The 20,185-nt window shown below is 42.2% G+C and overlaps 1 protein-coding gene across 1 annotated transcript in view; it reads right to left on the bottom strand.

Moving 5' to 3' along the window:
* LOC309544253 (PDZ and LIM domain protein 5-like) overlaps positions 1 to 18,597 on the bottom strand; it is a 318,724-nt gene extending 300,127 nt beyond the window's left edge. Inside the window, exon 1 of the mRNA XM_082243155.1 lies at positions 18,458 to 18,597. Coding sequence (XP_082099281.1) covers positions 18,458 to 18,553 — 96 coding nt within the window. The 5' untranslated portion in view covers positions 18,554 to 18,597. The remainder of the gene's footprint in view (positions 1 to 18,457) is intronic.
* Positions 18,598 to 20,185: the final 1,588 nt, after the last annotated feature.

Below are 20,185 nucleotides of genomic sequence, written 5' to 3'. Positions count from 1 at the left end.
TCATTCTGGGATGACAGCCATGCAGACCAATTTGATGCAGTGTAAGACGTATGGTCTGAGCACTGACAGGCTGACCCCCCACACCTTCAACCTCTGCAGCAAAGCTGGCAGCACTCATACATCTTTTGGATATGATGCTGAGCATGTGCACTCAAACTTCTTTGGTCGACCATGGCGAGGCCTGTTCTGAGTGGAACCTGTCCTGTTGAACCGCTGTATGGTCTTGGCCCTCGTGCTGCAGCTCAGTTTCAGGGTCTTGGCAATCTTCTTATAGCCTAGGTCAACTTTATGTAGAGCAACACACACACACATATATATATATATATATATATATATATATATATATATATATATATATATATATATATATATATATATATATATATATATATATATATACATACATATATACACACACACATATACATATATATACATATATATATATATATATATATATATATATATATATATATATATATATATATATATATATATATATATACACATACACATACACACATACACACACACACATATATACATACATACATACATTATAAATGGATTTTTGTAAAATCTTACCGTAAAATCCTTTTCTCTTAGCTCATTGACAGACGTAGTCCTCGGTGATACACCACCTTCGGGTTATGTTGCTAAGAGAAAAGGATTTTACGGTAAGATTTTACAAAAATCCATTTTTCTCTAGCGCTCATTGACAGACGTAGTCCTCGGTGATACACCACCTTCGGGACGTCCCAGAGCAGTATCACAAATGAGGGGTGGGAAAATGAAAATGAAATCCCAATCTAGAAGGCCCAACCGGTGCCAACTAGAAGTTTACAATGCTCATCCTAAATGATGAGACTCAACAAAAAAGAGAACATTTTTTTTTTTTTTTTTTTTTTTTTTCAAACAGAAAAAAAACCCTCGAGGTAGACCACCGGTCTCCTCAAATTGCGGCCTGCAAAACCTTGCGGCCAAATGAGGCATCCGCCGATGCCGTCACATCAATTTTATAGAATTTTGTAAAGGTATGTACCGACGACCAGGTGGCCGCCTTACATACCTGGACCACTGACGCCTGATGGCGAAAGGCCCAGGAAGTACTGAGCGCTCGAGTGGAGTGCGCCCTAACAGGGAACGGAGGACTCTGACCCTTAATAGAATAAGCCTGTACCACCGTTTGTCTAATCCATTTGGCAATGGTCGCGGCAGATGCAGGCAAACCCTTTCTGGGGCCATCCGTGATCACAAAAAGTGAATCCGTCTCACGGAATGATTCCGTAGCTTTCAGGTATACCCTGATTGCCCGAACCACATCTAAGGAATGCAACGCATGTTCCCGATGATGCTTGGGCTGAGGACACAAGGAAGGTAGTACAATATCTTCATTCAGATGAAAATCTGAAACCACCTTAGGAAGAAAAGATGGCTTAGGATGAAGTACTACCTTATCCCTATGAATCACTAGGTATGGGGACTGGCATGATAATGCAGCCAGTTCTGACACCCTGCGAGCAGAAGTAATAGCCACCAAGAAGGCCACCTTCTGGGATAAAGTAAGCAAGGGAATCTCCCTGATGTTTTCAAAGGGAGGTTTCTGTAGAACCGACAAAACCAAATTAAGATCCCAGGGCGGTAAGGGCGCGCGGACTGGAGGAGCCAGGTGCCGCACCCCCTGGATGAAATTCCGCACCAAGGACTTGGTAGCTAAAGGTTTCTGAAAGAAGATTGCTAATGCTGAAACTTGACCCTTGATGGTGCTCAAGGCTAGCTTCTGCTCAACCCCTTGTTGCAAAAAGGCCAATATTCGAGTCACCGAATAGGTACGTGGAGGAAATCCTAAAGATTCGCACCACGCAATATAAGTCTTCCATGTGTGATAATAGACCTTGCTGGAAGTCGCTTTCCTTGCTTTAATAAGGGTAGGAATGACTGAAGTAGACAAACCTCTGTCCTTCAGTACTTGGGTCTCAATGGCCAGGCCATTAAAACCAGCGACTGTAAAGCATGATGGTAAATTGGTCCTTGAGCCCACAGACACTCCCTGAGACGAAGTTCCCACGGAACGTCTGCGACTAGCATGTCCAAGTCGGCCAGGCCTGCCAGAATCTGAACCAGGCGTCCCTAGAGGTATCTGGCCCCGACCATCCGAGAAAGTCTGGTCGTTTTCTGTTCCCACACATTTATCAGATACCTGATTGTTATCAGGAAGGGTGATCTTTTCTGGTTGAACCTCAGGGACCGAAGTCACCCGACTAGAGGCTACTTGGCCTATCTGGTCAACCAGATCCGATTCCTGTGAGGTATAGGGACTAATCTTAGGAAAAGGTAAAGGAAAAGATCTATTCAGGGAACGGTAACTACCGCTTCCTGTAGTACTTAAATGTTGGAAGGGAAGAATCGCACCGGTAGTAGTGGTTGAAGCTCGATCTAATGTCCTGAATACCGGTGAAAACGTCCCCCCACCCTGAAACCGGGTGGGGGCGCACCTTCAGGCTGTGTACTCCTTTGCTTCGGGTTTGGCTGGGTTGGTCCTCTGCTTGTCCGACCAGCCCTTCTTGAACCCTCCTGGAGGAGTCTTGCCTTTCCCGCTAGTACCAGCCGGGCGCCCTTTATGGGCGGTAAAGAAAGGTCCTCGCTTGTTGCGAGGTCCCTTAGCTTTAGCAGCCTGTGGCAAAAAAGTGCTCTTGCCCCCAGTGGCATCCTTGATGATTTCATCTAGGTTGGCCCCAAATAGACGATTCCCCTGAAAAGGGAGATTTGTCAAGGTCTTTTTGGAACCTAGGTCAGCTGACCAGCATTTTAACCACAGCACACGTCTGAGGATCACCGCTGACATAGATGCATGCCCTAATAAGGGAGTAGTGTCCAAGGCTGAGTCACAGATAAACTGTAGCCCTTGTATAATCTGTTCCATCAAATCAGATGTCTCCTGGGGAATATCTTTTCCCCTAAGGTCTTGGCGTACCATTTTCGCCCATTCCGTTAGTGTCTGGGAAACTAGACCAATAACAATTACTGGTCTAAATGCTGACCCTATCAGAGAGAAGATGGTGCGGGACTCTGCTTCCATCTTTCGATCCACCGGATCCTTAAAGGACGAAGTGTCCTCCACTGGGATAACCGTGGCTTTATTCAGCTTGGAAATAGGTGGATCCACCACTGGTGGTACCGTCCATTTCTTAATGATGGATTCCTCAAACGGATAGCGTCTAGCAATACGCTTGGAAATAGTAAAGGTACGTTTAGAATGCTCCCATTCTCCTTTAATCTGATTACCGAAACATTTGGGTACAGGAAAAACCTTCACCGTTTTGATGGGCTTATTAGTACCAAAAGGAATCTCTGTTTCAGTTGCCTCTGCCGGTAAAGCCTCAAGTTTTAAGGTTTCCTGCACTGCCACAACTAGTGCGTCCACCAATGCTTCTTCCTGAATTATAGCAGGAGAAGAAGCGTCCTCCTCACTGTCTGAGGGGGCTTTACCTGGGATAACAGCCTTTGCAGAGGAACCTGCAACTGCAGTGACCATCTCTGAATCAGAGTCAGAGGTGTCAGATAGTATAGGGGTAGGCGGGGGTCGCTTCCTTGACCCCCGTCCCTGACAGGCCGCCTCCACCCGAGCCACCATAGACTCCAAAATTGCTGTAAATGACTCTACACTCTGTGCACCGGCGGGTCCCGTGGCCCCCTCGAGGGAAACAGGTAGGGGAATATGTGTGGCAGGGTCCATGATAATTCCAGTCACTTCCTGGATAATATAATTCAAAAATAAAAAACTTTTTTTTTTTTTTTTTTTCAGACCCCCAGCGCCACAAAAAGCCCCTTAGTGTTACCTGCTAGGGATCCCTATCGATCGAGAGAGAGAGAGATAGACCCCCAGGCTCACCACTTGATGCTCAGAGTTTAACTGCAACAGGTTACAGCGCTGTCTTGACAAACAGGAAGTCTTTTGGCTGGCTGCCCAGGAAGAAAGGAGGCGGCTCCGCCCCTCTGCACGCCTTCCGGCGCCTCCCCTAGCTCCACGAGGTGTTTGGATCACCTCAAACATGGCCGCCCCCATGCTGGAGACACGAGGCTACGCCAAAATGGCGGCTCGTGCGATCCAGCAAAAAAAATGGCGGCGGCCTGTACTGAATAGCGGTGTGCTGCAGGGCACACAACACTCTCTCTGCATGGGGATTTGGCGTGGTTGGCGGTACCGGCCCTGGCGGACCGCATGGCCATTCGAGAGGCCTGCTAATAGCTGGAGATCTGATTAGGAAGGCAGTCTACATGTCCGTGGCTTCTGACTGGTAGGTAGCTTATTCTTATCACCGTAAGATTCCCAGAATGCCACAGATTATAATCTTTTTAACATGTATACAATTAGATTGTTAGCTCCCAAACCAAGCCTCCTGGCTTTTTGCACATAAAATCACACTCAAAGTAGGAGGATCTGTGTCATTTATAGGATAGAGAGGGACTCTATCTTACCATACAGAGAGGGGCCCGCGTTCACCACAAGACCCGTCAGGGGAAAAGGGGGAACATACTACTCACCATACCGGAACCAGGCGGGCACCAACTCCTGACAGTACCCCTCTCCACCGGGGCGGGAGGGCTGTCGACCGATATGGACGCCGTGACTCATGGTCTTTGGCGTTTCAGCGAGACGTTTAACTCGCGGGGTCAGTCCTTTAATGGGACTTTGTCGCGGCCGACCCAGCGCGGAGCTATGGCCTGCACGCGCTCGTAGGCTGAACTGGGGTGACCACCGGATCTCAACATCCAGCCCGTCGCCCAGTTCAGCTTTCTTGCTTGAAGATCTCACAGGAACACTGGAGAAAAAAAGCTGTCTAAAATCCTTTAAGAAAAAAATCTTGCCAGGACCTAAGATCCCAGCAAGGTATCTAGGTCCTTACTCCTAACTAGACAGAAAATAACTGATTTGCTGAGGCAGAGAGAGAGAGAGGATATACCCTCTGGGACTGCCCCTAGGGTGTGGCCAGAGCTTTTTAATTTCCTGTCTAGTCCTGCTCCGGTGGAGGCAACATAACCCGAAGGTGGTGTATCACCGAGGACTAAGTCTGTCAATGAGCGCTAGAGAAATTATATATATATATATATATACACATACACACACATACATACACACACACACACTCACTATATTGGTACATCATCAAATTTGACTAGTTTTCACAGGGTTTGAACACCCTAGTGCGGAATGAGGTAGATCATTAATTACTTTTAAATTGGTTGAAAACTTCTCACATGAAATATGAACAAATGTGCCTATCTCAATACAGAGCACAAAGATTAATTTTGATCTGCTTCCTCTGCTATTTTGTTCTGCTCAGGATTGACTTCTGAAATGTTTTACTGACACCAAGAGAAAAAAAAATTGAAAGGAATTGAAAAGGAGCTCCAGCACACAGTCTCCGATTGACAATTTCAGCTCTGTGCCTGTGTGAAGGGGTGCGTTTCTCTTCTCTCCAATCTGCTCTCAGAGCTCTCCTCACTAAGCTCTGCAGAGTGTAACTTCAGCTCTCTGCCCTACAGCTGACAAGCTTTTATTATTCTGCACTTTGAACAAATATAGAGAAAAAATAAACAGGTACAACAGAAGGATTAGGTGCATCTCTGTATCATCTAATGCTAGTCATTTTACTGGGTGTATGCAACTTTCATTTTCAAATTTGGGCCGGATTCAAAAATAAATATTATAAATTACATATAGTGGCAGAACGAGACCATGCCACTGGGTAATAAGGCAGGCCAGGTTGTGGAGAAAACAGGTCCACTAATGGCACAGGTGTGTTCTGTACTTTTAGAAGTATTAAGATTAGAGGTTAGTGCCTCACCCTCCTGAAGGGGTCAGTGATTGTAAGGGAGAAGAGGGGTGCACGGCTTCACCATGCTGCCCAGGACAGGACAAGAAACAGACAGGGTTTCCCCCAGGGGTCAGAGGTGCCCCAAGCCAGGAGGCCTGAATCTGATAGAAGCTGAGAGACAGGGTCTCACCCAGGGGTCAGAGGTGCCCCAAGCCAGAGGCCTGAATCTGATGGAAGCTGAGAGACAGGGTCTCACCAGGAGGTCAGAGGCACAAGTTGGAGAGAGAGTGAGAGATAGCACAGCTGGGAGCTGTAAAGGCCTGAGCAGTAGAGCTCCAAAGAGCCAGGAGGCTTGAATATTGTTCTCTGTTGTAGTGATGGGGAGGAACCCCCTGCATGGGAAGTTATACATTTGTGAAGTTTTGCATTCTTTAAATAAAAGTGGGCAGGAGAAGCCCTGAAATATACTTCTGCCGTGGAGTAAACTCACTAATTATGCACGTCCAATGAGCTACAAAATCCCCAACATATATATATATATATATATATATATATATATATATATATATATATATATATATATATATATATATATATATATATATATATTGTACAGGACGCCATGGTTGGGTCCTGGACAATCGCTATATATCTCCTGTGTTTGGGTTGTGGTCTCTTTAAGGGAAGTTGGGAAATGTTCAGGGGGGTCACCCAAGACGGGTGAGAAATTCCTGGAAATAGCTAAAATCAGGAGGACTGAATCGCAGTGCTCTCTGTGTTGAATAGAGCGATATTTGGGACCCGGAATTTGGGGGGCTCTGTAGTGATATTCGGGTGGGAAAGAGCCCCCACCCCTGACCATAAGGGATTCCAGCACATACAGGGTTAAGACCCATGAGAAGCAGTCCTTAAGAGACAGGAAGCAGCAATAGGTGAGTGTGGGGGAGGAGTAGTTTGGTGGTTGCACCTGTCTGAAGGAGCTGCAAGTTTGCTGGAAGCTGCTGAGAGGTCTATTAAGGACTGTTTCAAACCTTGGGGTGAAGACCCATCCACAAAACCGTATGTGCCTTTTTCTTGCTTTATTCCTTTGTGCTGAAGAAAAGCGGACTTTATTTTGTGTTTGATTTATGCACTGCTGGAAGCCTGTTTAAGTTTGCTGAAATAAAGCCTTTTTGTTTATGTTTTAAACGGTTGGGCACTCAATCCGGTGGAGCTAGAACCCCCAAACTTTACAATATATATATATATATATATATATATATATATATTTCTACACACACATATTATATCACCCTTGTCCCAGGAAATAGAAAATATATGTAATTATATTAAAGTAAACAATTACTAGTACACTTGGCACTCAAAATAAGCATTATTGCATTTCTCCCCAAACATTTGCAAAACAGCTGTTATAATGTAATGCCTACACAACCAGGTCAAAAATTGGTTAAGTGACTACTGGGAACAGATCCCAAATAATGAAAGGAAAAGGAAATTAATGATCAGAAGGCCCTTCCTCCGCTACGTATAAAGATACTTAAGAATTCTAGGAAAGCCAATGTTAATAGTTTCCTGCCAGCATTGTTAACTCTTAAGCATTTCTTAAGACTTCAAAAGATCTAGACATGGTTTATAATTATTTAACAAGAATAATTACCCACATAATATATTCTGAATACTGTACCAATTAGGAGTACCCAAACAAAATATCAACATTACCAATGGAAATACAAATAAAAAAAAATATATATAGTTTCCTTGCCTGTATATATGCATAACGGAGAGATATCAATTAAAAGCACAATCAGGCACAGCCTGGTACATTACTGTAGGAGTGAAAAACTTATTCATAAATTCCATATGCTTTTGCATAAAGCCTAACTAAATTTTCAGTTATCATCTCAAATATTTCAGGTTCATCAAAACAAAATGGGTGTGCAGTGTTTTTTGTTAGAATTTGCATTTAGTTCTATACACTTGAGCTGAGAAAAGGTTTTGCATCCAGTATTTTTCACGCACACCACTGTGTGAACTGGCTGCACATTAAACAAGGCCTAGCCCTTGCATTGGGACTTTCTGAGCAGTATTATAATCCATGCACAATTTGTATGAAGCAGCCACAGCCTAAGTAGTAAAGCTTATCTCCTACCAGCATGCTAGAGAGGAGTTCCCTTGCTCTCTGAGAAGCAGTGGTCTTTCTGCAGAGGTCCACTGTGCCCTTGCTCCGTTTTAGCTCTCCAATCAGCAGGGATTGACAGGGGAGTGTCAGACTTCTAAAAAGAAACGACTGCTTCCACACAGATAGCGGGTTCACGGGAAACCTTGCGAATCCAGTGCGGATTGCCACATCGCATCTGAATCGCAGGTGGTTCACACTGCCCTCTGCGGATGTCAATACAAAGTTAATAACATTCCCAGATCAGTTTGCAATGCAAACTGAAATTGGACAGGAATCAGATCGCATCGGTGTGAACACCCATGCGATCGGATTATGGTGAGGGCAAAAAAAAAAAAAAAAAGGGTCCTGCAGGAGTTCGGTCCGAATGCGATGCGAATTCAGCCATATAGTTCGCATGTGACCTGCACAGCAATTCAGTGCAAATCACATGCGATGTCTGGCATTGCACCAGTGTGAACCAGCCCTAAAGCTGATAACACCTTATACAATTCTCTTGTACAATTTTCCTTTATATTTACCAAAATCATATAACATGAGGTCAAACCTAAACAAACCCTTTCAATTTGTATGCAATCAGGCAGACCTTGCACTATATAGTTGAAGGTAAATCTAAAGGAAATTGAACAAGAAAATTGTAGAATGTGTAGCCAGCTTAAGACTTAATACACCTTTTGTTTTAATGCACTTGGGAGTAGAGTATACCTTACTTGATTTAAAGCTGAACTATGGGAAACCTTGTAGTGCCCCCTCCACCCCCGCACTACAAGGTATAAATGCCTGGTAGGCCCTGGGTTGTGAGTGGGCCCTCACCATCCACACAGTAAAATGCAACCCATGACTGGAGCGCCTTACAGAATAGGCTTCAAGGACTGGTTGCACAGCTTGGAGAAAGCCTACTGGAGCAAAGAATACGATAGGTATTTCATCTTATGCCTTCTACCCCTAGACTTAAGGATTTAACGCTTTTAGCGGCCCCAGCATCCGCAAAGGGTATTTTTTGTGTAGTTCAGCTTTAAACTACAAGTTCAGTTGGGTTTAAAAAGTAGCCCTAGGTCAATATAAAATAGGACCTAGTTACTTCTTAGGTGTGCGTGTATTTTAACGGATATAGGTACAATAGGTCGTCAGGGACAGATGCTTACCAAACTATTGTTATTTGTCCATGATCCCTTGCACACAAACTCTTGCATATTAGAAGTAGAGTGTAACTTAAGAAATACGCCACATGAGAAGCAGACTGCAACTTGATCAAGAAATCTCACTCACATGGGCGTAAAACAGTCCCGATACTGTGCTGGATAAAAAGATAAAAGTTATCTGTTGGGACTTCACAGAGAAGGAAGGGACACCCATTTTGCTCTACTGGTAGGATGAAAGTCAGCAGATGTTACAGAACTAGCTCCCATTCATTCCAGGCTCTTAGATGTACAAGCCAAGTACCACAAGCAGCTGAACAGTGTTTTGCTTCTTATCTCTGCCATGTTCCATACAAATACAGCTTTCCAAGGGAGCTTATAAAACATAAGCACAGTTTGATAGGGCCTTCAATAGCTGAATGGAATTTCAAAGTTGGCCATTACAGTTTTACATCTTATATAGAAAAAGTTACAGAAGAACACCACTGAATACGTATTACTTCTACAAACTAGTAGAACAATACAACCTCAATAAAATGAAAAAGAAAAAAGGAAAACATCTTTTCAGCATTAAAAAAATCCTTGGTGCATATTTGGTTCTCATCATCCAATAGACACCTCAGCACAATTTAGACTTGAGAAGAGACACAAAAGTGTTCATCAACGCTACCCCACTTCTCCAAATTTATTTTGCGTGCATGGATGGGTTTGTGTAGTAACCTGCACATTTAAATCTTAACCCCATGTACGATCTTAAAGTAGTTGTAAGGTTGAAGGCTTTACACCTTTATGGACTCTATGCATGAAGGTAAAAAACCTTTAGTGTGAAGCTCCCCCTCAGCCCCCCTAACACTTACCTAAGCCCGATCAATGATGTGCACGAGAGCCAAGGGTCTCTCGGGTCTCTCCCTCCTAATTGGCTGGGATGCAGCAGCAAGAGCCATTGGCTCCCACTGCTGTCAAACACAGCCAGTGGGGTTGAAGGTGGGGCTGAGCCGTGCTCTCTGTATCGTATGGATGGAGAGAGCCAGCTCGGGCGGCGAGCACGCCCGAGTGCCCCCACAACAAGTGGCTTGCTCTCGGGGCACTTGGCTAGCGGAAGGGGCCCAGAGTGCCAGTGAGGGACCCGAGTAGAGGAGTTGCTATCTCACTGCACTGAGCAGGTAAATATGACAAGTTTGTTATTTTTTTTAAACAAATTCTCCATCTCATTCAATAAGAGAAAGCCTTGTATTCATTGAAAAAAATATATAAAAGGTGTTCTATAAATAGCAGCAAGCAAGCTAGTGCTGAGCAAGCAACCTCCTGTTGTCAGTATGCTGTGCAGCAGCTGCTCTGCATAGGACCCAGAGTATTGAGGCAATCATTGCAGTAGCATCACCACTACAGTGACTGTCAGATCCCCCAACACTCCCTCGGGTATGGGATATGCATACTTGCATTGGGCCAAACTGGACCATACCTGGAGTTATCTTCAAAGAAACATTAGGAGATTCTGCCATTGGCAATACATCAACAGCAACAGAACAACACACAAACCCTAATGGAATCACTCCCTAGCTACAAATCTCACTTGCTAGCAAGGCAGTAACATGTCACCAGCAAAGAACAATTCTACAGGAAAAGATTAGTGGGTTAGCAATCCAGACACAGCAGAGTTGTCCCCAGGGAAAGCACCGCTTGTCCCACATGTTGCTGTCATGTCAAAGAGGAAGGTAGGAGCACACTATATTTCTGGCACGCCAGCAACTATTTTTCTATACATGCAGCATGTTTAAAGAGATAAAATATGGGTAAATGTGCATGCATTCCAGAGATGGCATTTTTTTAGTTCTGCCTCGACATATGCTTTGTCACCTTCACCGCTATCTGTGTTTACTAAAGTTGGTGAGTGCAAAATCAGGCCAATTTCTGCATAGAAACCAATCATGGTTTCTATGCAGAAGTGAGCCTGATTTTGTACTCTTCAGCTTTAGTAAATAAACCCCAAAGTGACAAGGCAGGAACTATCTAACTATCTAACAATCCTAAAAAGAAACACAGTCTATAGCCGTAGGACTTAAAGGGCTCTAGAAAGGCTTGTGTCAGATGTGAAATGTGCCTTTCAGTTGCTTTGAAATCCTCCTGAGTCACAGCCTCTGTACAGGACAAATTAGGATTTCTTCAAAGGGTATGCTCTATATACAAAGAGGTGGAGAAACTATACATACAGTCACGCTAACCCAATGAAGCCAACACCCTTACTATCACTCTTCCCCCCCCCCCCCCCCCACATAAAACATTATATTTTTAAAGGTTTGCGGTTTTTGATATGCCATACTCGTTCACAAGATATTTTATGTGTACTGGAATAAGCATTTTTCTAAAATTCTATAATAGAATATAAATCTACAACTAGGCACCATGATAAAAAAAGGTCAAACATACATAAAAAACAGAAGGAAGAATTGCATTTGTTGCTCTACTCCTAAGCAGTACAAATTATTTTAATATCCAAGTTTAACCAAACAAGAAAATGGCTAATGAAAAAGCCAACATAATATTTAAAAGCAGAACCCCAGGCAGAAAACGTTTGGTCATACTAGTTTGTGGATTGGGGAGTAAAACAAAAGTTACTCCTGCTATGGTCTGTATAGATTGCTTCTATGTGGTGTACAACTCACTTTTCATACCAGATAGTACAGTCTTGGCTTTACTTCCTGCTGGCTGTGACTTTGAGAGCTGCAACTTTCATACGGAGAAGCAGCACTGTAGACAGCTCAAATTACTGACACAAAAGTACAGAGCTGATCAGAGTGGCTCAGTACCTTGAGCTGATTGTGATGTCCAATTGCAACAATCATTCATATGTAAATATTCAGGTTTATATTTGGTAGCTATTCCCTTATAGCCAACAGTAAGTAGTATCTCTGAAATTGAGATGAAACAAAAATGTATCATAGCCAACAGCTTTTTATAAAATAGAATTATGGTAAGGATTTATTTCAATCCTTCAAGGCTTCATGCACAGCTGCTGTGACTGAGACAAATGCTTAGAGAGCAAGATATAATATATCTATATATATATATATATATATACACACACACACACACACTGTATCTCATAAAAGTCAATACACCCCGCACATTTTTGGAAATATTTTATTATATCTTTTCATGTAACAACACTGAAGAAATGACACTTTCCTACAATGTAAAGTAGTGAGTGCACAACTTGTATAACAGTGTAAATTCACTGCCCCCTCAAAATAAATCAACACACAGCCATTAATGTCTAAACCGCTGGCAACAAAAGTGAGTACACCCCTAAGTCAAAATGTCCAAACTGGGCCCAAAGTGCCAATATTTTGTGTGGCCACCATTATTTTCCAGCACTACCCTAACCCTTTTGGGCATGGAGTTCACCATGATGACATCACAGAGCTGGTGGATGTTGGAGACCTTACGCTCCTCCACCTTCCGTTTGAGGATACCCCACAGATGCTCAAGTGTTTAGTTCTGGAGACATGCTTGGCCAGTCCATTACATTTAAAGAACTAAACACACAGCCATTAATGTCTAAACCGCTGGCAACAAAAGTGAGTACACCCCTAAGTAACAATGTCCAAACTGGTAAAAAAAGTGTCAATTTTGTGTGGCTACCATTATTTTCCAGCACTGCCTTAACCCTCTTGGGCATGGAGTTCAGAGCTTCACAGGTTGCCACTGATGTCCTCTTCCACTCCTCCATGATGACATTAAGGAGCTGGTGGATGTTCGAGACCTTGCGGTACTCCACCTTCCTTTTGAGGATGCCCCACATATGCTCAAAAGGGTTTAGGTCTGGAGACATGCTTGGCCAGTCCATCACCTTTACCCTCAAGCTTCTTTAGCAAGGCAGTGGTCACCTTGGAGGTGTGTTTGGGGTCGTTTTGTTGGAATACTGCCCTTCTGTATTGTTTCCGAATGGAGGGGGATAATGCTCTGCTTCAGTATGTCACAGTACATGTTGGCATTCATGGTTCCCTCAATGAACTGTAGCTCCCCAGTGCCGGCAGCACTCATGCAGCCCCAGACCATGACACTCCCACAACCATGCTTGACTGTAGGCAAGACACACTTGTCTTTGTACTCCTCTCCTGGTTGTCGCCACACATGCTTGACACCATCTGAACCAAATAAGTCTATCTTGGTCTCATCAGACCAGAGGACATGGTTCCAGTACTCCATGCCCTTAATCTGCTGGTCTTCAGAAAACTGTTTTCAGGCTTTCTTGTGCATCATTAGAAGAGGCTTCCTTCTGGGATGACAGCCTTGCAGACAAGATTAATGCAGTGTGCGGCATATGGTCTGAGCACTGACAGGCTGACCCCCCCACCCCTTTCCCAAAGACAACCTCTGGATATAACGTTGAGGACATGCACTCAACCGCTTTGGTCAACCATGCCGAGGCCTGTTCTGAGTGAAACCTGCCCTGCTAAACCGCTGTATGGTCTTGGCCACCGTGCTGCAGCTTAGTTTCAGGGTCTTGGCAATCTTCTTATAGCCTAGGTCCTCTTTATGTAGAGCAACAATTCTTTTTTTCAGATCCTCAGAGAGTTCTTTGCCATGAGGTGCCATGTTGAACTTCCAGTGACCAGTATGAGAGAGTGATAACACCAAATTTAACACTCCAAAAACCAATAGGGTGTGACCACCCTCCTCCTGCGCTTGGTATCCAAACCCCTCGACCACACTCCTCACGGGACTCACAACTGGCGTCTCAAATGGCTTAAGTCTTGCTGCCCATATCGGACTGGGGTAGTCCACCGGTACTAGAATCAAAGAAAACAAAAAAGGGCGCACCGACCTAGCGCATTATCCTCAGTAGAAGGCTTTATTTATGTAACAATAAAAAATAATAAAAAATGGCTACTCACAGACGTAGATGAAAATACATCATATCAAGCTAGATTGCTCCAATGTCCGGGTGTAGTCCATACAATCGTTCATAATCGATGAGATGACAGCTGACGCGTTTCGAGGCCTAGCCTCTTCCTCAGAGCCACTGTGTCATGGCTATCTCCTTGGTTTAAGTAGCGGTGTACTGATCCAGTCCCTACCCCCAGGTGGGAGTGTCCTTCCCCCGGGGGGGTGGCTAGAGCACCACGACACTCCCTCTCATTACATCATTAGTGGTATACAGTGGCATAAATCGATCATGTAAGTACAATACAATATTAAAAATGTATATACGTGTAATTAAAACCATATGCATAAAAATAAAAATAAAAACCATATACTTAAAAACAATACAATTCATCTACGTCTGTGAGTAGCCATTTTTTATGGTTACATAAATAAAGCCTTCTACTGAGGATAATGCGCTAGGTCGGTGCGCCCTTTTTTGTTTTCTTTGATTCTAGTACCAAATTTAACACACCTGCTCCCCATTCACACCTGAGACCTTGCAACACTAACCAGTTACATGACACCAGGGAGGGAAAATGGCTAATTGGGTCCAATTTGGACATTTACACTTAGGGGTGTACTCACTTTTGTTGCCAGCAGTTTAAACATTATTGGTTATGTGTTGAGTTATTTTGAGGGGACAGCAAATTTACACTGTTATACAAGCTGTACAATCACTATTTTACATTGTAGCAAAGTGTCATTTCTTCAGTGTTGTCACATGAAAAGATATACCGTAATAAAATACTTACAAAAATGTGAGGGGTGTATTCACTTTTGTGAGATACTGTATATATTTTACCAGTAAAATGTCAAGATTATGTCTCTATAGGTTGAGTGCAGCATGTCTGCGATGGTGGGAAACCTGAACTGGATTGAAACTAGACTACTACATCTCCAAATCCATATCCAGTGGACTGAATCTAATTTTGCTGAAACTATCAGTTACCATCTTCCATTGCTGTAACTTCCACCATGTATTAAGTCAGAGAACTAGGTTTATTCTTAATACTTGTGTGTAGGTGTTATTTTTCATTAAGTGTACCCAATTAATGCCGCTTTATCAAAGATCTCACTATCAAATGCAGACATACTTACCTTAACTCTCCCACAACTTTATTTAGGGGCTGGGTGTGAAGAAAGGAAACCCTGAGTAAACTTCTCCAATCGAAGGTGACCAAAGACTAGGAAATTTCGCCAACCCTCATGTGGTAGTGCTGAACTAATCAACAGCACATTTATATGCACCAAGTCACATGGTATTTTCTTTACTCCTGGTGACTGACAAGGAGCAAAGAAAAGGCGAGTAAGTGCTGCTGGGGTAAACCAGTTGCTTTTCAGAACATGGGCAAAGCACAGGTTTGCTATAAAAAGGGAAACTGTATATATGTTACCTAACAGCATTTGTCACAGTGAGGTTTGTACCCCCTTTATTATCTTTAAAGCACATCAAAAGGCTTCCGTGTCTAAATGGGTCCCATGGCTAATTACTGTGTGGAGCAAAAATGTAAAAAAGTGAACTAAATCCTTCATTTGTGTCTCACATGCTCCCCCTTCCCAGACACTGCAGCTCACAGTGTGAGAATTTCAGCAACAGATGAAAGTGCTGTCAATCAAAAAAGCAAAACCATGTATGGGCAGGTGCCGATTTAAAAACTACAGGTTTGTGAATCAGCTGTGACAATACCGCACCAGTTGAGATCTCACACTATTGCAAGCAAGGGCATCCTACATCAGCATGATAACGCTGTTCTGAATGAAAGCTTTTTTTAAGCAAGACCATAGTTTCACTTATGTATACTGATTAAAGATGATCTGGTTCATTTTTATTGATTATTTGATTTATTGATTATGTATATTAAGGACCCCGCTACATAGGTCCTCTTATTTATATTCACATATAAAAATGATGGTCAGTTGTGCAAGGGTACTTCCACGTGAGATCATGTCATCCAACAAGCTTTCAAACTTTTAACCAGGAAAAAAAACGCACTCGGAAGATACCATGAGTGCTAGCCTAATCCCATAAAAAAATTTAGTACTGGCTACGTGACAACAAAATCCAACACGGCTGATTATCAGTTTTGCCAGGTCCAAGCACTGTTAAGTTAGAAGTAGGTCTATCCCTATGGGGCTGAAAAAGCAGAGTAAGGCAACAGGAGTTCATGAGTTCTATGCAGGTGGGGGACCTACAGCATAGCTTCAACATTATTTGCCTACTTTCTTGTTTAGGGTCACTTTAAGACTGCGTAACCATTTAATTTGCAAAGACTAGAGGATTTCTGAGGTCAGAATAGCTGACAAGATCAACTAATCTGTTTACAGCTTCTGAATTCTTTATAGCAAGCACTGATGACATGGAAAACAATAATAGCAGGCTGTTCCATGGAACATAAAAGTAAAAATGTAAAACATTTTGCGTCAAGGCATTTAAAAAAAATACATACATTATTCATATGTCTGACAAATGTTCCTATTGATGTAGGAAAAGTAAACTGAACAGGAGAGGCGATTTTTACCAGTTAGGAACCAATGAATTCAGACTAATCCCATTTACTTGCCAAATGACAAATGCCCTCATTCTAAATAGTAAATTGAAAACCCAGAATCAGATTATACAAGCTGCTAACTCTTGAGTTCTTTCTACAAAAGAACAACCTCAATATCTCATTAAGAAATAAATTTTCTAAGGTAACAGAAAAGTTGCCTGTGCATACAGTATATACCACAGTAATAGATTTATGGGCAGTGATCGTGAATAGGACTATGTAACAAGAATGTAGTAAACAGGCAGCAAAGAGGATTTCGTACTTATCATGACATTGCATGTGTGGAATATATAATGCTGTGGAATGGTCAGTGGGTTTGTGCTGTGACTTGCCTATTGAATCCTGCATTGAGACTAATAATGCTGAGGAGTATGATTCTGAGGACACTGGAAATTGGCTACCAAGTCTGTATGGCTGCTATGTTATATGCAAGCAAAGGTTAGGGGTCCCAGGTTATGGGTTACTGGTGTGGTTTCCTTCTGGAGATGGCAGGTAAAAATGCCCCCAGAGCCACTAAAGCAGTATGTATCAAGGTCCCATCTGGCAGCAGACCTGTGCAGTGTGCCCTAATGAAGACATGTTGCTGGATTTCCGCCAGACATATAGTTTGGTGTTGAGGCCAAATAATACAATCTTATTCTCATCTGACCATAGCACCTTTTTCCATGTGGCCTCAATCTTCTAGGTGCATTTAAAGTGGTCAGATGAGACTAAAATTTAAATTTTGGCCTCAACACCAACCGATATGTCTGGCAGAAATCCAATATAGCTCACCATCCAATGAACACCATCCCTACAGTAAAGCATGGAGGTGGTTATATCCTATTATGGGGTGATGGAGGACTGGAGCACTTGTCGGGATATAAGGAAAAACGGATGGGGCAAAATACTATTAAATTCTTGAAGAAAATCTGCTGCCCTCTGCCAGAAAGTTGTCAATGGGAAAAAGATTTACTTTCCAACATGACAATGACCCAAATGACGACAGTGGTTGAAGGAGAAAAAGGTGAATGTACTTGCATGGTCTAGTCAGGGCCCAGGAGGGTGATCTTTTTCCAACTCAGCGATTCTGTTCTTGATTTTTTTTTTCTGACATGCTAATGTTATATCTTTCACTTGGATGTTTTAAGTTGCACTATTAAATACAGCTGGATAAAACAAAAACTGGTTCTTCATTACAGGCTGCAAAGCAACAAAATATAATTATTTTACAGGGGGGGGGGATTATTTTGTGTACCCACTGTAACACAGTACACTAAGATCTGGAAAGTGCCACAATGCAGAGCCCAGTACCCAAAGATCACATTCAGGTGAGTCGAATATGTCCAGTCCAGCAGGATCCCAGTAGGGCCTCCACAGGTACTTCTGAAGAAATGCCAATCTGCTATACAGATCAGTTTAAGTAGCAATGTAGTGAGGAATCTTGACTGAAGTCACCAAGAAAAAAATCCTATGAAGCAAAGAAGGCTAGCAAATAGTTGGTTTTATTTCAGCAAAGCTGAAGAAAACGTGTCCCAATTACCTAGCATAAAAGCTAGGTAGAGGAGGGTTACATTGGAGGTGGCTTATGGTGTTTGTTTGTTTGTGTCAATGTCCTAATTAGCTGCAAGCAGCAGTATAACCCTGCTGTTTCAGAATTCCGGTGTCCCTTAATGGACAAGAAATTTTTTTATTTTTTTTATGCCTTTATTCTTGTCATTACCTTGTGCCCGTTATAGTAAATCACAGTTTTACTTGATCCCCCACATGTAAGCAGTACTATAAATAACAGTACCACTCTGAAGCAATGTGATGTATGACGTACATGGCATCAAAACACACACTGCTCATATCAGTTATGCTTACCCTGGAGATAGTGAGAGGCATGTTAAAGTCTTTGCCACCTTGAAGTCTAAAGCCCCAGGGAGCTGGGCCAACCAGAGATACACTGTAGTTGCTCATTTTTTCCGAAGTTCAGACAATAAAAAGCAAAAAAGGTCCAGAATTTTGTGCAACCTATAAAATAAAGAAAAAAGGGAAAAAAGTCAGGGAAAGGATAAAATACAGAAATGATTTTGCATAATAGACAGCCTTTTAACAAGTAGGTTACATTAAAAAAAAAAAAAAAAAATGTTTTCAATACCAGAATAAATACCTGAATCCATTAACCCTTTTAATCCTATACATAGTGCTCACATTGGGAGAAGGTAAGAACTTTGAGCCTATCACCACTATATTGCTTCCCTCAGTGCATTCAATCAGAACTTTCAATAAGTTTACAGGAAGAAAGGGCAGAGTTTCTAACTAATCAGTGTGCAGCTTATTTTTCACTCCCCAATCACAGACTAGGAGCAGGTTGGTGTTTCAGTTGTATTGAATAAATCATCTATAAAAATATAATCTACTGAAAAAGGCAATCACATTCACAGCAGTGAAAATAGTGCTCTTTAAAAAAAAAAAAAAAAAAAATTGCAAGTTATAATATCTCACAGGAACAAATTTCAACCCTAAAATAAAAAAAAAACGTAAATAAAAGTATAAATAAAAATCAAAACTTTTTTTTTTTTGTTTATAGTTTTGATAGAGGGGGAAGATGGATTAGAATACCTGTCAGTTTTTTATTGTTGTCTGTGTCCCCATTAGCCCTTGCTCACATTGGGGAGATGTCATGCGATTTTACAAAAGTAGTTCCTGCGCTACTTTTGCTGAATTCATGTGTGACTTCAATACATCTGTGTATGAAGCCGCACTGATGTCTCAAAATTGCTACTTGAAGTAGCATCAATGTGAACCCCTGGAATAAACCCTCTGCCAACGAATAACCCTTCATGGAAACAGTTAGTAAAACTAAGGGCTAAGTTTTGGATGGTGAGGAGAGAGAGAGAGAGAGGGAGAGATATGAACACCTGCCAGGTATTTATTGCTGTCTGTACACTTGTTAGGAAGAGTCTCCCTCTCTATTTCTCTTGTTTACTGTTCTTACTGAGAGTAAAAGTGAAAAAATCATAAATTGAGGGTTGCCAAAAGAACAGGAATAGAGGAGAAATCTTACAGCAGGGACACTAGTTGCGGTGACCCTTGTGACAACCAAAGACTCCTTTGGAGGGATTTCTTTTCACTTCCTGTTTTGGTTAATGGAACAGGAAGTTAAGGGAATTATCCCCAATATGGGGCTCAGAAGAACCAACAGTTTTATCCTCCCTTATCTATCCAAAACAAAATTCCTAAAATAAAATATAGACACAGATAATCCAAAAGAGAGAGCGGCACTCACAGGTCTTGAAAGGTGAACGCACAATGAAGGTTCTATTTCAACATTTCCACGAAGCACAAGCTAGTCTTCCTCCGGACCTGGTCTAGCTAGTCTTATTCTCCTTTAGATGTGTATTACATGTGAAATCACAGATCACTGGATTTATTGCACTTGAAGTTAATATGTATGGCAAATACTTATAAAAGGGGTTTCCACCACCACTGCTAAGTTTCATTTTTTAGGTTTTATTTTCAGTTTGATGTGTATTATATGTGAAATTACATATCAGAGACTGGTATTGTGGTAATATTAAAGTTTTTTGAGATTACCATATACATTAG

The sequence above is a fragment of the Pelophylax lessonae genome (genome assembly GCF_965119305.1).
Source record: "Pelophylax lessonae genome assembly, chromosome: 1".
Taxonomy (NCBI): Eukaryota; Metazoa; Chordata; class Amphibia; order Anura; family Ranidae; genus Pelophylax; species Pelophylax lessonae.
This window is presented reverse-complemented; position numbering and strand designations above follow the sequence as displayed.